Here is a 26,319-nt window from a genome sequence, read left to right as displayed (position 1 = left end):
GAATTCTTTAGACTTAAATTACATAGAATTAAAATGAATTGTGTGAATTCTGTAACATAAGGTATTTCAATTCTGTAACATTAAAATTTTAAGAAATGAAACAAAACCTCAGGGCTCAGGGAACCTACAAGAGAGAGAGAATGGTACACAAATGATTAAAAGTGTCATAGAGTGCTTTGGCCGTTCTGATTGAGCAATACAGTGGTTGGAAGTGTAGGGAGAAGCTTACTGAAGAAAACACTAGCCTTAAAGCCTGGCTGGCATCGCACTGGCAGAAGCTGGAGATCGGGCCTTCTAGGTGAAGGAGGAGTGTTAGGCAGTCAGAGAGGTGGGAAGCCACCCAGTCCTGCAGGAACTGCCTACTGCGGGAATAGCAGGAGGTGAGGATTGGAAAACAGCTGGGTCCTTGGTGTGCTTTGGGAAGGTTAGTTTAAAAAGGGTCTTTAGGATCTTTGGATTTGTGTATTTAAAGATCATTGGGTGGCCTTCAAGGGAGTGTTGAGAGCACTGGCCCTCAACTGGGTTTGAGGTGGTGATTCTTAGACTTTAGTGCACATAAAAATTAGTTGGGGAGTAAAAAGAAAAAACCATTTTCCCTGTCTCATTTTTAGAAATCCTGGTTCAGTCCATTTTAGAGAGGAAAAGGTCATTGCCAGTTGGGGTATTTGTATATTAAATAAAAGTAATAGTATATTTTACTTGATCAATTTGTCATTGTATCAATTAGGATGAAAATTTCTGTAAATAACAGAGAAGACCAAAATAGTAGTAGCTGAAGACAAAAGTGGAAAGAGTGTCATTTCCTTAACAAGCCCTTGAGGCCGTGTGGGTGTAGGTGGTTGGCAGTCTGCAGTTTGTGAACACTGGATTAAGACGTGAACTGAGGCACATTGCAGACTGCTTCTCTGTCAAGGGAAGAGAGAAAACTCTAGAATTAGGGGGCTGTCATATAAAAAATTATTATTTTTTAATTCTGTCTCAGCAGAGGACAGAATTCTGTTTGAAAATGCTATGGCATCATTAAATACAGATTCCATTTGAACACTTTATTTATTTATTTTTAGAGAGAGGGGAAGGGAGGGAAAAAGAAATATTGTGGGAGAAATACATTGATCGGTTGGCTCTTGCACACCCCCAACTGAGGACCTGTCCTGCAGCACAGGCATGTGCCCTGACTGGGAATTGAACCACCAACTCTCAGTTTGGAGGCTGGCACTCAATCCACTGAGCCACACCAGCAAGGACAAAACCTTTTTTTTTTTTTAAGTAAAGGTTTATCACTTAATCATTGCTATAATGTTATGTAACAGACCACCTCAAAACTTAGTGACTTAAAACAGTAAACATTTTTTTTTTTGCTCTCAAGTCTGTGGGTCAGGTGGGTGGTTCTCTGATTTGGACTGGGCTCACTCATGCACCTACGGTCACCAGTGGACAAGCAGGGACCTCTGCTAATCTTCGCTGGCGGTCACTTGGTCCGTGGGGAGCTGGCTGGTCTAGAATGACCTTCGCTTTGCTCCAGTGCAGTCCTTCACCCTCCAGCTGGCTAGCTTAAGCTGGTTCTTTTGAGAGGAGTAAGGGTGAGAGAGAGAGAGGGAGAGAGAGAGCGAGCAGAAGTTTATAAAGTCTCTTGACCTCTAGCCTGGCAACTGGCACACTCCTCCTTACACTTTTGGCCACAGCAAGTAACAAGGCCTGTGCAAATTCAAAGAGGGGGGAATTATACTCCAGTTCTTGATCACAGTCACACTGCAGAGGTTGTGGATGGGGGAGACGATTAATTGCATCAGTGGCCCCAGTTAATCTGCCAGAAGGGGAAGTCCATATACTGAGTTGAGTTCAAAGAGCAAAAGACTGCATCCGTGAGGGGATAATTTAGTGTTTTGGTACTGTGTGCTCAGTGTTAATTATAAAATATGTAAAATGAAGATCAAAGACATAAAGTTCCTCATATCTGATTAAGAAATCATAGCTGTGCTACCATTTTTTAAGTGCTTAATTTTGTTTTTGTTAGCTACAACACAAGATAATCTTGATGATAAGCTGAGGAAGTTTGAAATTCGTGACATGATGGGACTGACAGATGATAGGGATATATCAGAAACAGTGAGTGAGACCTGGAGTACGGATGTCTTGGGAAGTGATTTTGACCCTAACATTGATGAAGATCGCTTGCAAGAGATTGCAGGTAACTGCTGTTTAATGTCTCTGGAAGACTCCTGTTGAGTGGTTCATGTCCACTGCCCTTCAGGGTGGGGGGGGACGTCGGTGCTCTCACAGGCATGTGGGTGTGGCCGTGCCACCCGGGAAACTGAGGTGCCTGCACATGACAAGGCATCGGTGTGTTTTTTCTTTACTTACTGTACATACAGGTATGTTTTCCCCGACTACATTTAGCTCCACCCTCCACCTCCCCAAAAAAGAAAAACCAGCCTTTTGAATTAGCCTCTCATTAAGTCTTGTTTGTAGAGCATAGCGTATGTTCTTAGTCTGTGATTAGGGTGTTTTTTAGAGGCTAAATATTGTACCTTAAAATGAAAACTTTGACAGATGATAGCTGTAAAATCTTTTGGAATAATATGATACTGAGAGTCTCTTAAAAATTTAATTTACTTCTGGAAGGATTAATTCAGTTCCAAAAAGTAATCAGTTTTTTCTTTGTCTTTTTTCATATCAACTTTATTGATGTATAATTATGAACATTAAAATTCACTCTTCTAAGAGACTGTTCTGTGAGTTCAGAAGATTCATATGGTCTCATAACCACCATCTTCATTTTCTTTACAAATTATGGAACATTTTAAAGAAGTATAAGAGAGAACAGTGTAATGAACTCAGTGTAACTGTTGCTTGGCTTCAACAGTTACACATACATGTGGCCAGTTTGTTTCCTCTCTTCTCCCATCCACTACCCTTCCTCCCCTTCCCCTAATGTTCAGGCAGGTTCCAGACATTATTTTATTTTTTAATATTTTTTATTTCTTTACTTTTAGAGATAGGGGAAGGGAGGGAGAAATGGAGGGAGAAAAACATCAATGTGTGAGGGATACATTGATAAGTTGCCTCTTGCACGTGCCCAACTTGGGGCCTGGCACGCAACCCAGGCATGTGCCCTGACTGAGAATTGAACCAGTAACCTTTTGGTTTGCAGACTGCACTCAGTCCACTGAGCCACACCAGCCAGGACTAGACATTATTTTATTTTTAATTATGTCATGATATATCTTGAAAAGGTCACTTTTACCAGTAACCTTTTTCTAAGAGTTATTTCTGTTTTTTGTTTTTTTAATCCTCACCCAAGGACATTTTTTTTTCATTCCTTTTAGAGAGAAAGGAAGGGAGAGAAAGAAACATTGATGGGAAAAAGACGTATCAGTTGATTGCCTTCCTGTACACTCCTGGAATAGGGATCAAACCCTCAACCTAGGAATGTGCCCTGACTGGGAATTGAACCTCCAGTCCTTTGGTTATGGGAAGGTGCTCCGACCAACTAAGCCCACACTATTCAGGGCCAAAAGTTTTTTCATGCACTGAGTAGAATTGTTCTTTTGATAGGTTTAATCAGAAATAGTAGAACATTCTGAACTTGAGTGTGTTTAACACAGGTGTACAATAATATTGAATTATTTCTGTTTGCATTTTGGGGTAGTGTAAATAGATTTCTTAATTGATTTTTGCATTATTTTGTTCCAGATGCTTAAGTATTTAGCATTCTTTCTGGCAGTCAGCTCTGTTTGAGCAGTAAGCTGTATTTGCAGTTGAATGAGTGCTACAGAGGCAATACACATTTTCCTGCAAAGATGTTTCATTGACTGAGTATGTGGCTGATGTGCCAGAAGAAAACATTTTCGGCCAGTGTAACTTTATGTGGTTAAATGTCTCTTGACTATTTTTAGTCCTTGTAGAGCTATACATTTTAGAGAGCTATTAGGCACAGACACATAAAATTTACTGAGAGACCAAGTTGAAAGCTAGTTGAAATGACTTGACCTAACAACGTGTTCTTTCTATGGAGAGTCCAAGGTGAACAGGAGGCAATGGATGAAAAAGAGCTTGTGTCATTGTGACCAGAATGGGAAATTTGAGTTATTAGTGGTGTTATTGATTGAAATTACTCTTACCTTGGCTTATTTCTTGCGGATAGAGTAGAGAGATTTTGTTAGCTTAGTGTTTGGCTTTTTTCCATTATCTCTGCTCTTCCCATTCAGGATCTTTGTTAACCTTTTGCTCCCCACTGGTTATACAGGTGCAGCAGCAGAGAACATGTTAGGCAGTTTACTGTGCCTGCCAGGTTCAGGGTCAGTACTTCTTGACCACTGCACTGGTTCTACCATATCAGAGACAACAAGCGAAGCTTGGAGTGTAGAGGTTTTGCCAAGTGACTCAGGTTAGTATGCTGTCACTATTTGTATTTTGATTTGCACAGAAGTTTTAAATGTAAGGTGTTCCAATTTCTATGTGATAGACATTTTTTCAGGTATACATTTGACAAGTGTGAGGCAATCCTATTGCTAAGAATTTCAAATGGGGAATTAGGGTATTTTCTGTTCATCAGGAAAAAATGCCATGTTGGATGGCATAGGCTAAGGTGACAGGTGCCTTCTGACTCTGTGTTCAGTTATTTTGGAAGCAGCTGTTAGTAACTCATCAGGGTTCTGTGTGGGGCATCGAGTCCAGTATTTCCCACTCACTCGTCACAAAACAGGAACCCTGAGTAGTTGGATGCCTGGTAAGCTTGTTTAGATTCATCCGAGGGTAGAACTTGACCCTTTAAAATGTACCTAATGTAATTTTGAAATGCACTGAAATTGAGACTCTGGAGCACTGAGAATTATTTGTGCAGGGTTATTATAAATGTATATGAAGTATTTTGTACTTTCTTTTTTCTTATGTATTGCATTTCTACTTTTTTCTGATTATGAAGATAAATCTTTGCCTTCAATTAAATGTCAACTACCAGAATGCAAATAAAAATAACTGTGTATCTGAATTACATTCTCTCTGATGTACTTGGCACAAGAATAATTAAGTGATCCTGGTACATGTTGTATAATGTTAACACATTCAGACATGCCGACCTTTACATAAGGAGACAGAAGGAGTCTCTCACTATCTTTTGAGCATCCACAGAAATTTTTTTTTTAGAAAGAGGTTGGTTTAATGCTAAGTTATTTTATATTCTTTTGTTCAGTTTAATTCCTAACCAGGAGCACATCCAGGGGTAACCTGGAATCAGTTTTCATCTTTGCACAATGAACTGGCCTCAACTGGTATAAAACTCACAACCTTGACTTTTTTAACACTTGATCCAACTTAACTTCGCTAACTGGCCCAGACTTAGAAATCTATTTACACTGATTTCATTCATGCCCTGGTAGCTTTCATCATCCGAGTCACAAGCTGAAACTGTGGCATGCTAGCAGAATCACTAACACGACCCCTCACATCTTCTGTCTAGAGGCCCCAGATCTGAAGCAGGAGGAGCGCCTGCAGGAGCTCGAGAGCTGTTCTGGACTGGGCAGCACCTCTGATGATACGGATGTCAGGGAGGTCAGTTCCCGCCCCAGCACACCAGGCCTCAGTGTTGTGTCGGGTATGTCTGTCTTGTTTTAAGGAATAAGGATTTCAAGGTGTGTTCCCACCTTTCCATTTATAAAGTTGATCACAAAGAGATATATTTTATTTAAGAGCTGGGTAATTTTCAGGAAATGAGATTATTTCTATAGGGCCTTAAACCTGTGAGAATTTAATGTGTGGCTTTTATAGAGCATGTTGAAGTAATTGGCAAACGGTCGGTACGTGTTCCTTCTATAACTCTGTTCTCGGTAGCCGCTGCCTACTGCATTTAGATGTCACCTGTAATTCTGGTTATGTTGTGCAAATCAAGTGATTCCCTTTAAGCAATGGTACAATAAAAGATGTAACACCAAATGATGCACATATATAGAACTGGGTCACAGAAAAATTGAGAATATTTACATTTCTCCAAAACTCGTACTTTTTGTGTGGTTATTTTATTCTTGCTGTTTATTTTTGCTTTCTTTTTCTAAGGCATAAGTGCAACCTCTGAGGATATTCCCAATAAGATTGAAGACCTGAGATCGGAGTGCAGCTCTGACTTTGGGGGTAAAGATTCTGTCACTAGTCCAGACATGGATGAAGTAACCCATGGTAAGAAGGGGAAATGAGAGTGGCTTTTTAAAACAATCACATTAGTGGTGAAACTGGCAGACTTACCATCGCTGGTGATAATATCCATTGTTATAGCCCTTTGAGACATAATTTGGCGATACATACGCAGAAAGATGTTCTTCATCACATTAACATTTGTGAACTTAGAAATAGCCTAATTATTGAAAAATAGAATGGCTAAATGAATTTTGATATAGCCACTTACTAGAATTTATGTAGTTATTTTTTAAATGAATAGAGAAATACCTTTTTATATTTTTGTTTGTTCTAAACCAAGGTTTGTCATTATTAGTACTGTTGACATTGGGGCCAGGTAATTTTTTATTGTGGGAGGACTGTCCTCTACCAGGAGCATGCCCCCCACTTCCCTCTCCTGCAGTTGTGACAACCAGCAGTGTTTCCAGACACTGCCGCGTGATCTCTCGGGGGCACAATAGCCCCAGCTGAGAGGCACTGTCCTAAGCTAGCAACTTTCTAACTGTGCTCTTCATGGACTACTGAGGGTCCTTAAGACCTTTTTGGGGGTGGAGAGCATGAGAGCAGACTATTTTCATAGTAATAAAAGGTTATTGTCCTTTCCACTCTACTGACATCTGCACTGATGGTGCACCAGCTAAAGTAGGTGAACTTGCCAGGCCTTTAGCATGAAGCAGGGCAGTGGCACCAACTGTGCTCATGGTCATTGTGCCCTTCTCTCACTTAAAATAAAGGAGAAAGTGTCTGGTGAAGCAGTGGAGGTTATTTAATTACATCTCCACCCTTGAGTACACATCTTTCTAATATTCTATGTGAAGAGGTAGGAGGGACCGCTAACAGAAAAGCACTTCTGTGATTGTTTGAACTGTGAGCTTAACTACCTGTTTTTTTCTTGTTTGTTTTTCGTGAAACACCATTTTCACTTGAGAGAATGACCAACAGACAAACTGTCTTTATTCTCACTTGGGTGTTTGTCAGATGTGTCCTGAAGATGAACAGAATGAGCCTGTCACTTCAGAGTAGAATTTGTTGTCAATGATCACACTCCAGCTTTCAGATAAGTTAGAATTTTGGAAAACTTGTCCCACTTCTGGGAGCTTCACGGTTTCCCAGAACTTAAAGACTTTCCTGGTGAGACTGGCGGTGATGCAGTTTTTCAAATTCATATGTTGAAATGCATCAACATTTAGAAGATTAGTGTATCTAATTGAACCAATATTTTCTAGATGATGAGTGCATGATGTTACAAATCTGGCATGGGTAAAAGATCCATTTAAAATGCCAGACAGTCCAGTCAATTTTAATGCCACAGAGTACAGAAAGTTCACTGACTAGGTTTCAGATTCCAGGGTATACCTCACCTTTAAAAAACTACTTGTCAAGATTTGATACAGTATCAAAGAAAAATATCCACAATTACTGAAAAGGCTATTAAAATATCATCCCCTTTCCAACTGCATGTGCGAGGCCAGTTTTTCTTTAGTCTCTACCCAAAATGTCATATTGCAACTGATTCAAAACAGAAACAGATTTGAGAATCCAGCTGTGTTCTTTCTAACCACATAGTAATTTGTAAAAATGTAAAACAGTGTCACTCTTCTTACTTATTTTGGAAAATACAGCTATTTTTCATTATAAAGGGTTATTGGTATTACCATTTAATGGGTATATTTTAGTGGATGTGCATGTGAATATATATCTTTTTTTAATTTAACTAGAAATTGCATCTAGAAATTAGATTTAATTTCTAATTAAAATCAATACATATAGTGAGTCAGTAATTTTAAAGAATATAAAGGTGTTCTAAGATTAAAATTTTGAGAACTCATGTTTTAAGTTATCTTTCATAATGATGCACTATTTCTGTAATTTTTCAGAAGGGAGATAAGTAAGATAGAGAACAACAGGAAAAATGGAAAGGCATACAACACTGTAATTCATTATCAAAAAAGCTCAGATTTGGAAAGTCTCAAGTAACAGTTTTTACGTATTTCCAAGCATTAGCCTCTGCACACTCAACCTATTTTAATATTTCTGATCTTGATTATTTAGACAGGCTTAGAGGAGTGTCTTTTACTCTGTAGCTTTAAATAGTGCACTCTAGAAGCTTGAGTTTCTTTCATGGTATAATGTGGTGTTCATTTTAATAATAAGAGTTTTTTAAGAAATTGACATTTGCTGACCCAGCCTCACTGTTTGGTTTAGGTGCCCACCAGCTGACCTCCCCCCCTTCTCAGTCGGAGTCTCTGCTTGCCATGTTCGACCCACTGTCTTCACATGAAGGTAAACTAGTCAAATGGACTTTTTTTAAAAAAATTGAGATATAATTGACATAGCATTATATTTCAAGTATACAACAAAATGATGCAATATTTGTATATATGGTGAAATGATCAAGTGAGCTTTTAAAAATATATATTTGTTTTTTTAAGTGAGGGGAAGGGAGGGAGGAAGAGAGGGGGAGAAACATCGATGTGTGGGAGAAACATCAGTCGGGTTGCCCTTTGTATGTGCCCCACCTGGCTGGGCCCAGACCTGCAGTCTAGGCATACACCCTGAACAGGAATCAGACTTGCATTCTTTTGGTTGGTGGGATGGCACTCAGCCAACTGAGCCACACGGGCCAGGGCATCAAGTGAGCGTTCGACTCTTGTCTTATCATGGACAAAGGTGTGCAACCAAAACCCTCTGTTAATGCCTTGGTTGGCTCATTTGTGTCTCAGTTGCAAACTTTTTTTCCTGTTCCAGGGGCTTCTGCTGTGGTAAGGCCCAAGGTTCACTATGCCAGGCCATCACACCCACCACCAGACCCCCCGATCCTGGAAGGAGCTGTGGGAGGAAATGAGGCCAGGCTGCCAAACATTGGCTCCCATGTCTTAACGCCAGCTGAAATGGAGGCATTCAAGCAAAGGCACTCCTACCCTGAGAGACTAGTTCGCAGCAGGAGCTCTGATATAGTGTCTTCTGTCCGGAGACCCATGAGTGACCCCAGCTGGAACCGACGCCCAGGGAATGAAGAGCGAGAGCTCCCTCCAGCCGCAGCCATTGGTGCTACTTCTTTGGTGGCTGCACCTCATTCATCATCTTCATCCCCGAGTAAGGACTCCTCAAGAGGAGAGGTATGGGACACAGGCCACGCTGCAGAATTTGTGGTCAGCTTTAATGTTCTGTCTGCCTGATGCACTTGGTATCTGAAATTAACATGGATTATATCCATCTAGGATTAAGGATGGACAGTAGTCATAATTAAAGATGATCTGTCAATCTAGTAAATTCACAACCATAGAACCCATTAGAAGTACTCTAGTACTTTGGTTTTGTAGTAATATAGCTTGCATTTTTATAACACTTTTAAAGTTTCATTAAGTAATTTTATGTTTAATTTCATTTAAACCTCGCAGTTTTCTTCCAAGATGATTAGCTATTATTTTTCTTTTTTTCCCAGTGGATATTATTTTTTTTTTGAAACAATTACACAGAAGTTGGAAGTAGAGAAAACCCCACCCCGAACCATGTTGCCAGCCTGAGCTGCCACGCTCCTCCCCCAAGACGACTTTAGTGCAGAGTCTCCCTCACGTGGCGCTGCAGCCATCTGCACCAGGGGACGGAGACTGGCGCGTCACTGCATCTGACCCTCCGACACTCACGCCCCGTTTGTGCCCCTGGTGGTTCCAGTGACACTCTCTACAGGGTCCCGTGCAGAATCGCCTCTTATATTCAGTCATCGTGTCATTTAGTCTCAATCTAGAGGGTTTTCTCAGATCATCCTTGACTTTTATGATCTTCACACACTTAAAAATCACAGGCCCATTTCTAGAATTTGGGCTTATTCGATGTTTTCTCATGACCAGTGTCAGCTTAGTCATCCTCAGCAGGAATATCACGGACGTGACAGTGTGTCACTTTCCCTGCCTATGCTGGTCATTTGGGTCATTTGATGAAGGTGTGGTTGGCTGGGCTTCCCCACTGTAAAGTTACTGCTTTCCTTTGTTATTTTGTGGGGGAGTGGGCACTTTGCAAATATGTAAATACCCTGGTTTTTTGTCAGACTTATTATTTCCTCACTTATTAATCATATCTATGGGCCCATGGTTTTCTATTTTAATCAGTGGGTTTATTTTTGTCATTTATTTTTGTCCCTGATTTGGTTTCTGGGAGCCCCTTCTACATGAATGCTTTTAGAGAAAATATTTTTAGTTCTCGTTTTGTAGAAACAGAAATTAAATGATTTGTCTAAGATCACATGATGGGCTAGTCAAGGAATTATAGTTCCTGTCCTTTGACATGTGGTCCCGATGACAGTTCAGCATAATTGGTGATCAAAACTTGAATGTCAAAGTTGGGCAGATCTAAGTTGAGTCCCACCCGTGCCACATACTGTGTAACTTTGGGGAAGATGAGTGATAACCTCTCATCTATAAGAAGGGCTTCATAATAGTATTTATCTTCTAAGGCTGCTGTGAGGTTTAAATGAGACAATATATATCTTTACACTCAGTGCTTGGCACACCGTCCAGCTCGGTGTTACTATCAGTGCCGTTGCCACCATCTCTCCTACCCCCTAGACGTTACTTGCACTGTTTACTCTGTAAGAATGTATTTAAGTGCCCACGCTGTGCCAGGCTCCCTGTCAAGCTCTCAGTTTACTAACAGTGATGAGACAGTGCCTGCCTTCAAGCAGATCGTTGTCTAGGGCTTGAGGGGTGCCCTTCCAAGTTTCAGAAGTTTCCTTTACAGCAACAAGAACAGTTTTGCTTTTAAGACAAACCTGAGTGGAATTTGTATTTCAAAGACTAAATGAAATCCTTTTCATGGTAATTTGTCCTGCTGCCCACCTACAAATAAAGCATCGAACTTTTCCTACAGACTGAAGAACGCAAAGATAGCGATGATGAGAAATCAGACAGGAACAGACCTTGGTGGAGAAAACGTTTTGTTTCTGCCATGCCTAAAGGTAATTATAAAATATTAGAATGCTGTATTAGCAATAAGAAGCCAAGCCCCAAAATCTTTTTCAGAGAGCTAGTACCTGAACTCCTCTCTCTGAAGGCTTGCTGGGCTTGTTTCTAGCTCTTTCCAGGGTAAAGAAAATGGTTTCTCGCAGGTGAAATAAATGCTAAGGACAAGCTTTAGAAGTAGCAGTTGTTGTTCTTTGCAGGAAGTGGTAGTAGTTTCATAAATGGAAGTCATGCAAGTCATGGTTGTTTAAATATCATGCCACTGATGGTAGACATGTAGGACTTGCGACATACGTGTTGCCAGTAATTATTGCAGGAGAAAGGGATACTGTCAGGAATTAAACTGAAAATTTGAAATTCATCCTTTACATTCCTCAAATAAACTTCAGCTTTTAACCTTTATGTTCTTTGAGAATATTTATACCGTATTAGTGAGTGTCTAATTTGGAGAGGTAGTTGTATAAAATTGTTTGCTTTTTTTTTGTGCATAGCCTGGCATCATACCAATAGATACTGGGATTTGAGTTTGCAAAAGCATCTCTTCCTGAATGGAGAGATCGTCCAGGATTAAAGCTAGCGACTTCTTCCGAAGGCCTCTTCTCCGCCCCGAGGTGGTCAGGCGCTGAGGAGCACAGGCTTGGCGCTGCGCTCGGCTCCGCCGAGGAGGAGGGCAGAAAGAGGCTCAGAGCTTTGACCGTGTTGTATTTGAGCAGAGGTGCAGAGGCAGTGGTTTTGACTTAGTCCCAATAGACTCCAGTTAATTCATTCTTCCTGTGGCAGACGACTCCGAAAGTTCCTTTAAGAACCCTCAGTGCTGTTGTAAAACTATTATCAATGGACACTTGGGATTTCTTAGCTTTTAAACTTTTCACCTTCCTCTCACTTAGAAATGTCGGCACGCCAGTTAACCCAAATGACTGCTGTCTTCCTGGTAGCGCAGTATGTTATGTGTCACACTACTGACTTTATTTAATTTCCAGCTCCTATACCATTTAGAAAGAAAGAAAAACAAGAAAAAGACAAAGATGATCTGGGGCCTGACAGATTCTCAACACTCACAGGTTTGTAGACCCATGGACTTCCTGGCTCCTTCATTCCCAGAGCACATATTTCATAACACTTTTTCTTGGGTGCCATAAGCGTTGCCTTCTTAGAAGAGTGTGTCTGTGTGTGTACAGTGGGGAGTATGTTCTTCGTAGCTTTGTGGTTTGCAGTCGGCGGCCACAGTGAATCTCAGTGTGCTCTTCCTGCAGGCTGCCACCACCATCACCATCCTCATTATCATAGCTTCCGTTTATGATGAGGCCCGGTCCTGGGCCTCTAGACATACCCTGCAACTCGACAGCTTAGCGGGATGATGACCCGTAGTGCCTTTTAGGAAGCGCGGTGCTGGTTTCAGTGCTCTCTGCATGCCACGCCTTCGGGCCACTGATTGAGTAGTTTTCTCTAAGGTTGATCGTAAAATTCTAAATTGACTTCCATCTGTAGCTCTTGACTATTCAGGATCACAGTGAAATTCTGTTTTACCTAATTTCCTTTTTTGTGATAAAGCGTATGTTCAAACAATATCATAAGTTTATAAACTTTACTAATGTTTACAGCTTGAATCATTTTAGCATTGCTCTGACCCAAGGAAAATACAGCTAGAGGTTGGGTTCTTACCTTATTCAGCATTTCTGTTTTCACAGCTTCTTTTTGGCACATTTTGAACGAGTACCCTGAAAGGAAAGAGTGTGAGAAGAGTAGTGTTACTGACACGGCCTTGAGTGCAGTAGCTGTGTACTACTGTTTCCAGTGACAACAGAGCATCTAGAGGGGAATTACTTTCTCACCTCATTTTTTTCTTATCTTGATTTTAAATTGTGTTCTGCTAAGTTAAAATGAAGGTTTTTATTTAAAAATGAGATAGGTTTCGAAAGAACATCCTCCTCAGAGCTCAGCATTAGTACCGGTAGAATCCCGTTTCAGTGCATGCTATTCTGATGGCTAGTGCTGTTTAGAGGTAGCTCCGTGCCCAGCAGCTGCCCTGCTGGACGCATGCCCTTCCTGGAATGGAGGGTTCCAGACAGTAGGAGCTGTGCTGCTCGGCCTCGGGTCCCTGCGCAGAGCAGTCAAGCCCATCTCATTCAATCAGCCAGTATTTGTTGAACATCTGACTCATGCCGGGCACTGTGCTAAGTGTTGTAGGTGTTCAGTCAGATCGCACATGACCCCTGTCCTTCAGGAACTTACAGGCTGACTGAGCAGAGTTGCAGAGGCATTCTTTTGGCAAGACACTTATGTTTCCCTGCCATGTTTCCAGTGGCAGGACACCACCAGTGTTCACAGAATGGAGTAAATACTCTTCTTGAAACCTCATGTTTTGATAATATTGAATTGATAATTTTGGAGGATTTACTTTTCTTTGGGCAATACATTTTTCTTGATTCTTGGTTCTTAAATGGGAAGCTATGTAGAGTAGAATATATTTTTTTCCTAAAATATTTCATTTTCTTTATGTTTAATTCAAGCCATTTAACTTCTCTACTGGTGCAGAAACTTCTACACAGTCTTAACTAATGACCCATTGAAAGTGATCATTAAACCCATTGTAAAAAGCTATGAAGGAAATTTCTTAACAGTCTGCCCATAATCCCACCACCCTGCGCGTTCTTTTTTACATGTTCTCTTCCAGTGTTTTCATATCTGTTCACGGCTTCTCATGACTGAATCAGAGCATGTATTTAATTGCATTCTTTTACCACGTGTTATTTCATCAACCTTCTCCCAAATTTCTGCTAGGCATAGCTGGTTTGTTTATAATTTTCATTGGTTCTAGGATGATCTATCACATGATTTTACTGCGATGCGAACCTTCTCTTGCTTTTGGATAGTTAGATTGACTCTAACTTTTACTGTGAAAATACTGCTCACAGCTTCATATGTGTAGCAGTTTTTGTTTGTTTTTATTATTTTCTTTCCTGGGATAAAATTTTTAAGAATGGCATTATAGAAATAAGGTTTATGAGCAACATTATGGCTTTTACCATGTTTAGCCAAATTCTCTTGTTCTTTTTTTTTTTCAAAAGAGCCTCAACAGCACTCCAAACCAATAGCAAAAAGTATGCCCTCTCCAAAAAAAATTTTTTTAATGAAAAAGGTTTTATGAGTTTACATTTTGAAGAGATCTGATTATAGTTCTTATCCTTCATTCAAATGCCATTATAGCAGAAAGGTTAAATTACTTTGGAAATCCTTGCTCTCTACAGTTGACTGCAATTTTATGGAGACAGAAATAATAAAAACTTTTTATGGAAACAAAAGAAGAGCCTGTGAACATAAATACTTAAACTCTCACGTACCTCAATTTCCTCTTTAAAATGGGGGTACAGTCGCACCCCTGCAGGTTCGACACAGTGATGAATTGAGGTCATTTATGTAAGCTATGCCTAGCACAATTCCTGGCACGGGGTGAGTGCTCAATAAATGTTAGCTGCTGTTAATATTAGCTGCCGTTAACACACACATAAATTCTAGTGATTTTTATGTGATTTTTCGACTTCTTAAAAAATGGGATTCTACCAGAATGTGGGCATTTATGGTAGTTACCTGCCTGGCCTAGCTCCACCCCAGGAGTTTAAATCTCACTAGGGAGCTTTACTATATTCCGTAGATCGGTAGCAGTCCTTTGCTTCATTAATTGGTAATCAGTTCGACGGCAGGAAAACATTTTGATGTGCTGATACTGCTGACAGGAGAGCGGTCCTGCCAGTGAGCAGTGCTGCCTCTGGGGTTGGGATAGCTTTTTCTCCGTGCACCCCAGAGACAAGTCCAGGTCTCCCCAGCACTGTCTCGCTCCTCCAGGGGCCCCTCCAACACCACGGCATGCACAGAAGTGCGCTGCTCCAGCTGCTGTGTGTCAGGGCGCGAGCCAGCGAGACAGAAAATGAAAATCTGACGTTTTCAAATCTGGTGTAGAGAGAAATCCAGGAAGAAAGGATGGAGGAAGGCAATTTTTATTGTTATTTAAAAGGCTTTAATTCTCAGTTTAAATACTACTTTTTTTGCTCCTTCAGCATGGAGATGTTTGAATAAATGAAGTCCGCATATGAAAATGCATTGTTGGAAGTTCTGTTAGCATGAATTGCTAATAGTAGCGGTTTGACTGTCAGCACTTTAGAAACCCATCATCCATTCAGTCTGCACTGAATTTATTGACACTGTCATGCAGAATTCTGGCGATGATGAGAAAGTGGAGTCAGTCCTGCCAATTCTGTGCTTTGGCATGGTTCTCAGACCTAGCAATGGGAGGAGTAGGCGGCTGCATGGTGCCTCTTAACATTGAGATATGTGCTCTTTTTAAGTCTCACCTCCTAATCGGCCTTTGGGATTATGCTCCTGGTGTCGTACTAACATCACAGTTGGTCCAAACCGAGGGGGGCTCATTCTTCACTCTCCTTTCCCTGCAGATGATCCCAGCCCTAGACTCAGTGCCCAGGCTCAGGCCGCTGAGGACATTCTAGACAAGTACAGGAACGCCATCAAACGAACCAGCCCCAGTGAAGGAGCATTGGCCAACTACGAGAGTGCAGGTGATGACCATGATCAGCATTTGAATATTTTTTTTAAAGATTCTATATATTTATCTTTAGAGGGGAAGGGAAGGAGAGAGGGAGAGAAATATCAATGTGTGGTTGCCTCTTGTGCATCCCCTTGCTGGGAACTGGCCTGCAACCCAGGCATGTGCCCTGACTGAGAGTCAAACCTTGATCCTTGGGTTCGCAGGCCCGCGCTCAATCCACTGAGCTACACCAGCCAGGGCAGGATTTGAATATTAACTTTTGTATCACAGTGATAGAAGTCATTTGCATTAAAAGTAGCCTTACTTCAGCTAATTTTGAATAGCTGTGCAAAAAATATGGTACAGTCCTCAAGATAAATGAACAGGAAATGAAAGTCTGTAGAAGCATAGCTTGTGTACTGCATGTGTTTATGCTGGTGTGTATACCGAGTGTGTCTGGAAGAAAACTAAGGGGGGAGCCCGGGGAGAGGCAAAAACAACAGAAAAGTTGAACTTTTTCAAAAAATAGTACAACTTCTTTTTTCCAGAAAAGTTGAAAAAATAGTACAATTAAGGTCCATATTTTCTCTAAATAGACATCAGTTGTTAAGATTTTCTCGTATTTTTCTATTTGGTTTTTCCTGACACATTTGAAATTATCTCCTAAGAATATTTTTTTTGTATATGCACAGTATCTTTATCACACCAAGGAACTTTTTTATTCTGATTTTATATGTGCATGTCTTTTCTAAATTGATTAGTTAAAACATAAAACTATCGTGGCACCCCCGGCTGCATTTGTGAGCGAACCCCCAGCTCCGTCATGGCCTTGGGAGAAGCACCGGGGAGGAGACTGGAGGCCCTGAGCTCACGGTCCGCTCAGCCGATGGCTAGTGAAGGGGTTTGTAGCTGTCCCCCAGGGCAGGGTTGCGTGGCCACGAAAGGAGGTGTTAGGTGTTACTTAAAACGATCTGGAGGCCCCTCTAAGTTCTGTGGTTCGGTGATTCTGATCACAGAGCATTATCTTTATTAAATTCATACAGACTCATTTTTTCAATTAGGATTGGTATGAGAAACAAAACCATTGTCTTCTCAATAAGTGATCTCTTGATATGCTATCATCCCCTATCCGTTATCTTGTTTCAATGTTAGAAGTTTTCTTTTTCAAAGAACTCTTATTGTAAAGCACAGTGCTAACTTATCTCTGAGTTGCTCAGAATTAAGTGCTAGTACCATAATATTCCATATTAACCTAATTACCTTTTCGGGGGTGGGTTTGTTTAGAGGTTATGGGTGATGGGGAAAGTGCACATGATTCTCCTCGAGATGACACACTGCAAAACATCTCAGCCGATGACCTGCCAGACTCCGCGAGCCAAGCGGCCCAGCCTCAGGACTCAGCCTTCTCTTACAGGTATTGCTCCTACGGCTTTAAGGCTCTGGGGTCGGGCTTTTCATCACCGTCGCAGACACCTCAGGTCAAGCGATGCATTGAGTCTCTTCGTAAATGTGTCCAGCAAATAAGAATGAGTGGCTGTTTACTGAGAAGACTCTGCTTCATGTTCGGCTGCCCAGTATCAAAGACTTTAATTCAGGGAAGACTTTAAAGTCTTCAGTCGAAGACTTTAAAAGAAAACCTCGCTATGCTCACAGGCACCACAGAAGTAACTAAAATGAAACAAGTGGCAGTGCCTCTGCCCCTACAAAGCCGCCCAAGTGCGAAATGTTGGGGGAGGGGGAGGTGGGAGGTGGGGTCCACAGCAGAGTCGTTGACTAACCCCCATCCGCTGGAGACCGGCTCTCGCCCCCCATTTTGTCACCCTCCTTGTCCCCCAGATTCAGCAGCCCCCAGTCCATAGCCAGTATTGTTCGTATGTACTTACCCCATTGGTTTAAAGAAAACTCCAACCAGTGCGTTATTTTATTTATAAATATTACAAAGCTTTATTTTTTATATTTTATTTATTTATTTTTAGAGAGGGGGGAAGGGAAGGAGAAAGAGTGGGAGAAAAACATCAATGTGTGGTTACCTCTCATGTGTCCCCTACTGGGGACCTGGCCTGCAACCCAGGCATATGCCCTGACTGGCAATCGAACTGGCGACCCTTTGCTTCACAGGCCTGTGCTCAGTCCAGTGAGCTATGCCAGCAGGGCAGCTTTGTATTTTTTTTATTGCAATAAAATTGGAGTAACAGATAACTTTTATTTGGGGGCCATGACTTTATCATTATGTATTTTATTAGTCTTTGCAAAGTGGGTGAATATTACCTTTGATAGGCTTGGTCTGTAAATTACTTTATCTGTAGGAAACCAGCCAATAGGGAAGGACTCAGAGCTAGTCGGGTGAGGAGGACAAGTGGTAATTCTGCAGGAGGAGCAGACTCTGGCCCGTTCTCGGGGGTGTTTCAACTTTTTGCTTTGGGTGGCAGCTTTGTACATTCTGAAGAAGCTCTGGTCTGTGCCCTGTGGGACCAGAAAGGGTCATGTCCACTCCAGATAAAAGAATGTTGGTGGCTGCGGGGTGGGGGGGTAAGGTGGGTGGAGGGATTGAGCAAAAAGGAAGAAGGACTCATGAACATGGACAACAGTGTGGTGATTGCTGGGGAGAGAGGTGTAAGGGGACTGAATGGCAATGGGGAAAAATAGAATAAAGATTAAATTAAAGAAAAAGAATGTCGGTGGCATCTCTCAGTGTGAAGGGAGCTGCATTGTCGTGGAGGGCGAGACGTTACTGAAGGGCGCTCTGTCCTGGGTGCTGGTAGGTGCTTCAGTAGCTGCACGTTAAAAGGAAGCAGGTCTGGCTCAGCCAAGAAGGTGTCCAGCACTAGAGTAGTAAGAACGGGCTTCTTATCCGATTGCGAGCTTGTCTAGTGGCCGGGTCAACACTTGTCGAGAGCTATAGGGCGAGGCATTGTAGGTGCCTGTCCTAGCTGTCCGCACATGCTAGGAAGGCAGAAGTCACTTGTTTGATTTTGGTGACTTTACAGAATGGCCCTTGCCCAGAGCACTTTTACATCCTTGCTCCTTGGGTAACTGGGAAGCCTGTTCCTTTAAGTGAGGTGTCAGCAGGTTTAAGATCACCTTTTATTTATGATCACTTGAGACATATGAATCCTGAGGGAGCATGTTAATTCACACAGTGTTCATAAAATGTGGCCGTATCTGGACATGACATTAATGAACTTCCAACTCATTTTCAGAGATGCAAAAAAGAAACTGAGGCTGGCTCTTTGCTCTGCGGACTCTGTGGCTTTCCCAGTGCTAACCCATTCAACAAGGAACGGTCTGCCCGACCACACAGACCCAGAAGGTAGGTAGCTATGTGACCATTTGTTTTTTCCTACGTTTGTAGGTTGAACCATATGAAATTGCCAGTGGTCAACCGTATTGAAGCGTCACAGCAGTTCCAGGTGGTTCAGCTTAATTAATACATTGGTATTAGGCTCAGCTAAGGGCATTTGATCACTGTAGTGTTCTCGGATTGAGGTCGGCAGTTCAGCTTAGATCTAGCATCATTTACGTAATACATGGATTTTCTCAGCAATAATAGAATTTTTTTGTTTGTTTAGACAATGAAATCGTATGCTTCTTAAAAGTTCAAATAGCTGAAGCAATTAATTTACAAGATAAGAACTTAATGGCTCAACTCCAAGAAACAATGCGCTGTGTGTGCCGCTTCGATAACAGGACGTGCAGGAAACTGCTGGCCTCCATCGCCGAGGACTACAGGTAGTGAACCCGGCCGCTCGCCTGCGGACCTGTCCCAGCGGGAAGTGTGTTGTTCTCCCTCCTTATTTGGGAAGTGAACCCAGCCTCACTGCAAAGTGCTTGGCTATGTTTACCTGGCTGTAGATTTCCGAGGAAATCCAGTCTGGAAATGTGGTTGTCAGTGAGCAGCACTTCTCTTACAGAGAAGTGCCCTTTACATAAGCATTGCACAAAAGAGCTTTAGCAGAGGTGAGGCCAGGATAACTAGGATATTGTTTTCACTTTTTTAAAAGATTTTTAATTTATTTTTTATTTTTAAAGCAAGGGGAAGGGAGGAAGAAAGAGATGGAGAAAAACATCAGTGTGTGTTGCCTCTTGTGTGCCCCCTACTGGGGCCTGGCCCACAACCCAGGCATGCGCCTTGACTGGGAATCAAACCAGTGATCCTTTGGTTCACAGGCTGGCACTAAGTCCACTGGGCCACACCAGCCAGGGCTCATTTTTACTTTTTTATGGGTGATAGGGAAGACTACATCCCTGGACCAGACAGGCAGGCAGAGACTTAGGAATTGCTACCCTTTGTCTAGGACCAGTCCCTTGCTAATAATTAAGGAGAAGAACGTAATGGAGGTGCTTAGGAAGTGAAGAGGCTTGGAGGCTTAGGGCACGGGTGCTCTAGTGACTGTTTCATTTGGACTGTATGCAGATAATTGGTGGTGTGTTTAATGATCTAGTGGTGTAGTAACCTGCATTTTGTTTTTACTTGAGTTTTCTGTAGCAGTCAGTTTCTTGTTAGGTGTGAAGTCTGAGGTCCTATTAGCATGGAGACTGCTCCAACATAAAACAGACCAGCAGAGTGAAGGGACTCAGCCATGGTTAGTGAATTTGGTAGCTGAGTGGTCAGCCGAGGACATGATATTCTTTACAAACACGGAAGTGGGTCTGTTTCTTGGGCTGGCTGCATAATTCATCCTCAAGACAGTTGTCTGCAGCCTGACATGGCGGATTTGCAAAACCAAAATCTGTGAAGTAATCTGTTTTTTAAAGAAAAATTAGGACTCTTGGTCTCCAAAGAAAGTGTGCACTGTATATATCTGGTGTCCTGCAAAGCATATCTCCTTTCAGGAAAAGAGCCCCCTATATTGCTTACCTCACTCGCTGTCGACAAGGACTGCAGACCACGCAGGCTCATCTGGAAAGGCTGCTGCAAAGGGTTTTGCGGGACAAGGAGGTGGCCAATCGGTACTTTACCACCGTCTGTGTGAGGCTGCTGCTGGAGAGCAAAGAGAAGAAGATCAGGGAGTTCATTCAAGGTGACCGGTGACCTGAGCTCGAGCGTCCCCTCAGCCACACGTTACTGGGAAGGCTGGGAGGTTTGGTTTTGCCGGTTGGAGAGCCCACACGTCTAAGCGGTTCCTTCAACTCCCAGTCGTTGTGTGGACTCTTAATTAAACTTTGCCGTCAAACAGTACATTTTTTAATTGAATATCTGTAGTTTATTTAAAAATCGACAAAATTGGTAAAGTTGTGGATCCACACAATTTTTGTCATTTTTTAAACCAAAGTATGACTTTTATAACACACCCCTGTGCTTCATCTCTTCTCTCTCTCTCACCTTTCTCCTGATTTTAGTGATTTGGCAGCATGTTCTCCTAATATAAGCCATGTCCAGACATAAGAACATGCTATTTACATAGCTAGTGATTAAAATTTCTATAATTTTCTCTTAAAAATTATTCAGATAGTGTATTTTAAAAATTACTGTTTTGCATTGGAGACTTTCAGAAACTCACAGCAGCTGATGATAAAACTGCTCAGGTAGAAGATTTCCTAAAGTACCTTTACGGCGTGATGGCCCAGGACGTCATATGGCAAAACGCGAGCGAGGAGCAGCTTCAGGATGCGCAGCTGGCCATCGAGCGGAGCGTGATGAACCGGATTTTCAAGCTTGCTTTCTACCCTAACCAGGACGGGGACACACTTCGTGACCAGTGAGTGCTTCTGCGCTCGGTGCCTGGGTCAGACCGCGTAAGGGGGCATCAGCAGGCCCCGTGTGTCAGAGAAGCCGTCCGTGAGACTCGGTATCTGAGAGGGAAGGGTGCTGTCACCACTTTTCACCCATCACAGTCACGAGATCAAGAGGGACATTATTACCCAGTTTTCGGGGGTGTTGGGCTCTGGGCGGAGGGGCCTATGAATGGGGCTTCCGGAGGGCACCGCTGCTTTCTGTGCCCCGGCTGTGCCTTGCCTTCAGATCGTGACTCGGGGAAACCTTCCTGGCCTTTTTGATGAGGTTCACGTCCCTGTCAGGGCTCTCAGGCCCATGTACCTTTCTCGTTTGTTAGAGTCACAGCTCTCAGCCCGGCACTGCTGACACTGGACCAGGTGGTTCTCGGGCGTGGGGGCTGTCACATGCATCGGAGGGGTTCAGCAGCCTCCCTGGGCTCGACACGTGAGAGCCAGTCATTGGGCACCTGTTGTGAGAACCGCAGGGGTCTCCAGACACTGCCAAATGTCCGCTGGAGGACAGAATCGCCCCTGCTCCTGTGCACTGGTTTGTGGGGTGCCTGCTGAGTGCCCCATCCCCCGAGGCTGCCCCCTGAGAACAGGCGTGGGATGGCTGTTCCCAGCCACTCTGTCTCAGCCTGGAGCACAGGGCTTGGCTGGGGTTCGTTGTTCATTAGGAATGAAACTGTATGTGTTTGCATATCAAAAAGTGTCTAGAATTGTATGGTATATAATTTATATCTCAGTAAGGTTGTTTTTAGAAACTAATCCTAAAGCCTGATCTTACAAAACAAACACCTGCAAGGGAGACTGGCTCTTGTGGGGCAGTGGAACTGGATGAGTCAGCAGTTTTCTGCTCCTCCTCTGCATGTCCTGAGCATTGCTGTACACCCATTTCTGTTCCCAGCACGTTGAGGTGGCCGCTGTGACCCCCCGCTGTGCCAGCGACTTGCTGTGGCAAGGACATGTAGTAGGATTTCTGGGTGGGTAATGAGCAGTTTTGGTTGGACTGTTTTGCATGGAAGTTACCAGGTACAGTGTGCGCATCAGAGAGAGTTCACTTTCCTCTGGATGGGTGAGGATCCGTCCAACCTGCCGCTCACTTGTTTGACCCCCCCCCGCCTCTGTCCCTAATATGCCAGGTGCAGCCGGTTTTCTCTCCAGAGCGCCAGCTAGCTGTTGGCCTCCAGCGAGGGATAAGGAATAGGGACATTCAGACTGCAAAGAGCCACTTTGAAGCAGATCATTTTTTCCTTCTCCTTTACAGTATTTCTGTGGGTTTTGTAGAGGAAGCTAACACAGTGTTCTGGAAAGAACACTAGAAGCCAGGAAAGCTGGGTTTAGCTCCTGTGTGGCCTTAGCCAAAACCTTCACCCGTTGAAGCTGAATTATTTTCACCAGTGAAATGAGAGGTTGTGTGTTCTGAGTCCCTTCTCCATTGAAGTGTCTTTGGTTTCTAGCTGTTGGTCCTCCACCTCCTGGCAGCCTGTTTACTGATCAGTGTGTCCAGGCAGTTGGTGAGCCGAGGGCTCCTCCCCCTTCTCCTTGAGTGCCGCCCTCATCTGGGAAGGAAGGACTTCCCTGCCCTGGCGGCACCCCCTGCTCACTCAGCAGTTCCAAGCAGGTCCCAGGTGTGACTTTTCTAACAAGGCAGAATACCTACAGCTAAGACACAGTCTGAACTGTAATTGTAATCTGCATCTAGAAATAAGTCTAAAATATTTGAAATGTCTTCAAAAATCAATTATGACCCTTTGTATACTTTATTCTCTGAAACACTTATTTACATGTTTGTTCTGGGGTTGCAGGGTCCTGCACGAGCACATCCAGAGGTTGTCGAAAGTAGTGACTGCGAACCACAGAGCTCTGCAGATCCCAGAGGTGAGGCGGCTGTCACGCATGGGTGGCGGTGCGGGCTGAGGCTGCTCGGTGTCTCGAGTGTGACGCCAGTTTCTCAGGGAGGCAGTGTAAACTGCGTACCACCCGTGTGCATTAGAGCAGCGTCGGTCCAACCGAGGTTCTGGAAGGTCCTTCGGGCTTACCTGGTGGAGGGGGGTGCCAAGGAGCTGCTTGGTGCCACGGGGCCTGGGGGTGCTGACCCCTCGGTCCAGGAGAGGGACCTGAACCTGAATGTGACACCACATTACCTTTTAGTTGCTGATAACCGAGTTTTTACCTCTTATAAAATAAAGCTCTTAGAAAATAGGAAAATTCCAGGTTATTGAACTTTCTGATGGATTTATTAAAATCCTCACTAATGGAACATTGATTAGCATAAAATTTTTTTAATTGTCCTTGATTGTTTGAATCTGTTATTTCTAGAACTACTGCAGCAAATGCACGTAATAATTTTTAAATTATTTTCTTTTACAAGTAGCTTGTTTGTGCTTTTGGAACCAGCTTCTACATTCAGAGAAGTTCCATTCTCACTGTTTTAAGAAAGATTGAAATTTTATGAATTCTAGATTCTGTATTATTGTATGCCATTTCCTCTGTCAGTGGATATCTAGGTTGCTTTATTTTAAAACTCAAAGCAAATTATTTAAAAGTTTAAGAGTTAAGCTTCAGTCCTCAGTGGCAGGCAGAGGGACCGCAGTCCGGTTTTCCCTGAGAGGGAGACTCCCCTGGCGGCCCCTCGGTTCAAGCTGTGTCTGCCTGTGTGCGGTCTGTCCCAGGTGTACCTTCGGGAGGCGCCGTGGCCGTCGGCACAGTCAGAGATCAGGACCATAAGCGCTTACAAGACCCCCCGGGACAAAGTGCAGTGCATCCTGCGAATGTGCTCCACCATCATGAACCTCCTGAGTCTGGCCAACGAGGACTCCGTCCCGGGAGCGGATGACTTCGTCCCCGTCCTGGTGTTCGTGCTGATAAAGGTGGGCCCCGAAGCTCTGCCAGTGACGAGAGTTAGTTTGCCACCGAGCGGGCGGTGCAGAGCTTCTCAGGGGAGACCCAAAAGGAGCCGTGGGAGACGTTCCTAGTGGACGTTTTCCGCTTTTAAAGCAGGGCCTGAAGCGGGGGCTCAGTGGATAACTAGTGAGTGAGAGAATGACTGTGCTTTCACCCTCTTCTTTCAACATTGAATTCTTCACAGCACTCGTCACATAAACTACTAAAATTTGCCAATTGTCTCCTCCTTTCTGTAATTGTACCTTATTATTTTTTAAAATACAGACCTATTTTGTCCTTTTTTTGTCTTTCAAATGGAGATTTCATTATCTAAACAGTGTGTTTTGAACATTCTGGAGAGGACCCTGGGCTTTGGTTACACCACTCATGTGGTCCATTTGTTGAGGCCTAGGGTGCATTTGACACAAACCTCAGTAATTCTTAACGTTGCAGCATTCACTTCTACAGCCTGGACTTCGAGTCGGAAACCCGTAGGATCCGTGCGTGATCAGCCTTTATAACCCCTTGGGCCCGCTCTTCTCTCTCCTGCTTGCGACATATCAGTTTAAGCAACAAGTCTTGGCCTGTTTGCCTAACCGCTTAACACACCTGTGTCCTCTCTTGCCCGATGAAGAACGTGAAAAAGCAGATGTTCTGTGTTGCCTCTCACAACAGAGGACACACGATACTTTTTGGTTGTTTCTTTGTCCGTCGATTCTGCCTGCACTTACCAACCAGTTATAATCCAGTTTGCCTTCAGCATTTGTTTCCCTCCCTGACGTTCTGGAGTCCTGAGGTGTTGAGTAAGGGCACTGGGGTTGGTTCAGCCTGGTAAAGGACCAGAGGGGCTACTGCCTTGCAAGCGCGGGAAGCTCCAGGTAGTTCAGCTGGAATTAGAACCTGGCTTGCCTTTCCAGGATACTGTTGTTGCTGGTAGTAGCTGTGGGTCACGAAATAGTTCCAAAAAGGGAATTTGGGGATCATCTACAAAAGGACGGGTATTTCTTTCAGAGGAAAACATTTGAAGATGTCAACTTAAATGGTTTTTGCAGAGAGACACATCTAACTGACTCTTCTATTTTTCATTTTCCTAGGCAAACCCACCCTGCCTGCTGTCCACTGTTCAGTACATCAGCAGCTTTTACGCCGGCTGCCTGACCGGGGAGGAGTCCTACTGGTGGATGCAGTTCACCGCGGCCGTGGAGTTCATCAAAACCATTGATGACCGGAAGTGACTGAGACCCGGCCTCCGAGACGGCCGGCTGTTAGGCGGGTGGACAGGTGTCTAAGAAAATGTACCAGCTGCTTCGAAGGCTGAAGATTGTTTTGTATAATGTTGTACAGCATTCAGACATTTTAAAACAGATCTTTACTAAACAGATTAATGAGCTAACAAGCAGGTTCTCTTTTCTTTGGGCTCTTTTCCTTTCTGAGTTGCATTTTTTATTTTCTCGTCCCCAAATAGAGAATAGTATTGCAAAAAGGGACCACATTTTTCAGGTATTTGAAATACTAAAAAACTAAGCAAAATCTCCTAGAAAATTTCTAGATCTCCATTCATGGATAGCCGTTCCTTCCTTTTATTTAACAAAAAAAGAACAGTGTGTCTCTCCAAAGATGCCGTCGAACCCACAGACGTGCGGGGAGGGGATGCGGTCTGCACCGAGGGCTGTGGCGGTCGTGGCAGTCCCTACAAACACACTCACCTAAGTCGCAAAGCTAAGAAGGAAATGTAAATATAATATATATTTATATTTGATGTAATATGGACATCTTCGGATTCTAATAAACAAGGGATGTTGCTGGTAGTGGATTGTGATGTACCCTCTTGTGAAATGGTTTCCTTGACAAAGTTGAAGCTGAGCTTAAAATCAGAAACCAAAAAAGTGCACAGAAATATTCATGGAAGTGTAATACAGCCCATGGAACTCCCTGGTGCGGGGTCTGATGCCCAGGACCGCCTTACCTGAGGAGAGGAGTGAGAGCCGTCAGTGTCCCCTGGCGTTCTCACCGTGGACTCTGAGCCCGGAGCAGGGGAGAGACCGTCAGCCG

The 26,319-nt window shown here is 43.3% G+C and overlaps 1 protein-coding gene across 6 annotated transcripts in view; it reads left to right on the top strand.

Moving 5' to 3' along the window:
• Positions 1 to 26,075, top strand: part of GAPVD1 (GTPase activating protein and VPS9 domains 1) — a 58,861-nt gene extending 32,786 nt beyond the window's left edge. For 3 of the 6 annotated variants that reach the window (XM_053667699.1, XM_037161289.2, XM_037161154.2), the window contains 17 exons: positions 2,015 to 2,188; positions 4,247 to 4,387; positions 5,459 to 5,593; positions 6,052 to 6,171; positions 8,374 to 8,451; positions 8,917 to 9,287; positions 11,035 to 11,122; positions 12,107 to 12,187; positions 15,575 to 15,697; positions 16,951 to 17,080; positions 18,867 to 18,976; positions 19,236 to 19,395; positions 20,500 to 20,687; positions 21,152 to 21,365; positions 23,190 to 23,262; positions 24,057 to 24,254; positions 25,362 to 26,075. In XM_053667699.1, coding sequence (XP_053523674.1) covers positions 2,015 to 2,188; positions 4,247 to 4,387; positions 5,459 to 5,593; positions 6,052 to 6,171; positions 8,374 to 8,451; positions 8,917 to 9,287; positions 11,035 to 11,122; positions 12,107 to 12,187; positions 15,575 to 15,697; positions 16,951 to 17,080; positions 18,867 to 18,976; positions 19,236 to 19,395; positions 20,500 to 20,687; positions 21,152 to 21,365; positions 23,190 to 23,262; positions 24,057 to 24,254; positions 25,362 to 25,502 — 2,525 coding nt within the window. In that variant the 3' untranslated portion in view covers positions 25,503 to 26,075. Of the gene's footprint in view, positions 1 to 2,014; positions 2,189 to 4,246; positions 4,388 to 5,458; positions 5,594 to 6,051; positions 6,172 to 8,373; positions 8,452 to 8,916; positions 9,288 to 11,034; positions 11,123 to 12,106; positions 12,188 to 15,574; positions 15,698 to 16,950; positions 17,081 to 18,866; positions 18,977 to 19,235; positions 19,396 to 20,499; positions 20,688 to 21,151; positions 21,366 to 23,189; positions 23,263 to 24,056; positions 24,255 to 25,361 lie in introns of those variants that run through there. The other 3 variants (XM_037161451.2, XM_037161368.2, XM_037161529.2) reach the window with 2 other exon arrangements.
• Positions 26,076 to 26,319: the final 244 nt, after the last annotated feature.

The sequence above is a fragment of the Artibeus jamaicensis genome, unplaced genomic scaffold, assembly GCF_021234435.1.
Source record: "Artibeus jamaicensis isolate MK-2021 breed Jamaican fruit bat unplaced genomic scaffold, CSHL_Jam_final contig_471, whole genome shotgun sequence".
Taxonomy (NCBI): domain Eukaryota; kingdom Metazoa; phylum Chordata; class Mammalia; order Chiroptera; family Phyllostomidae; genus Artibeus; species Artibeus jamaicensis.
The sequence above is the reverse complement of the archived record's forward strand: the minus strand, read 5'-3'. Positions and strand labels throughout refer to the sequence as shown.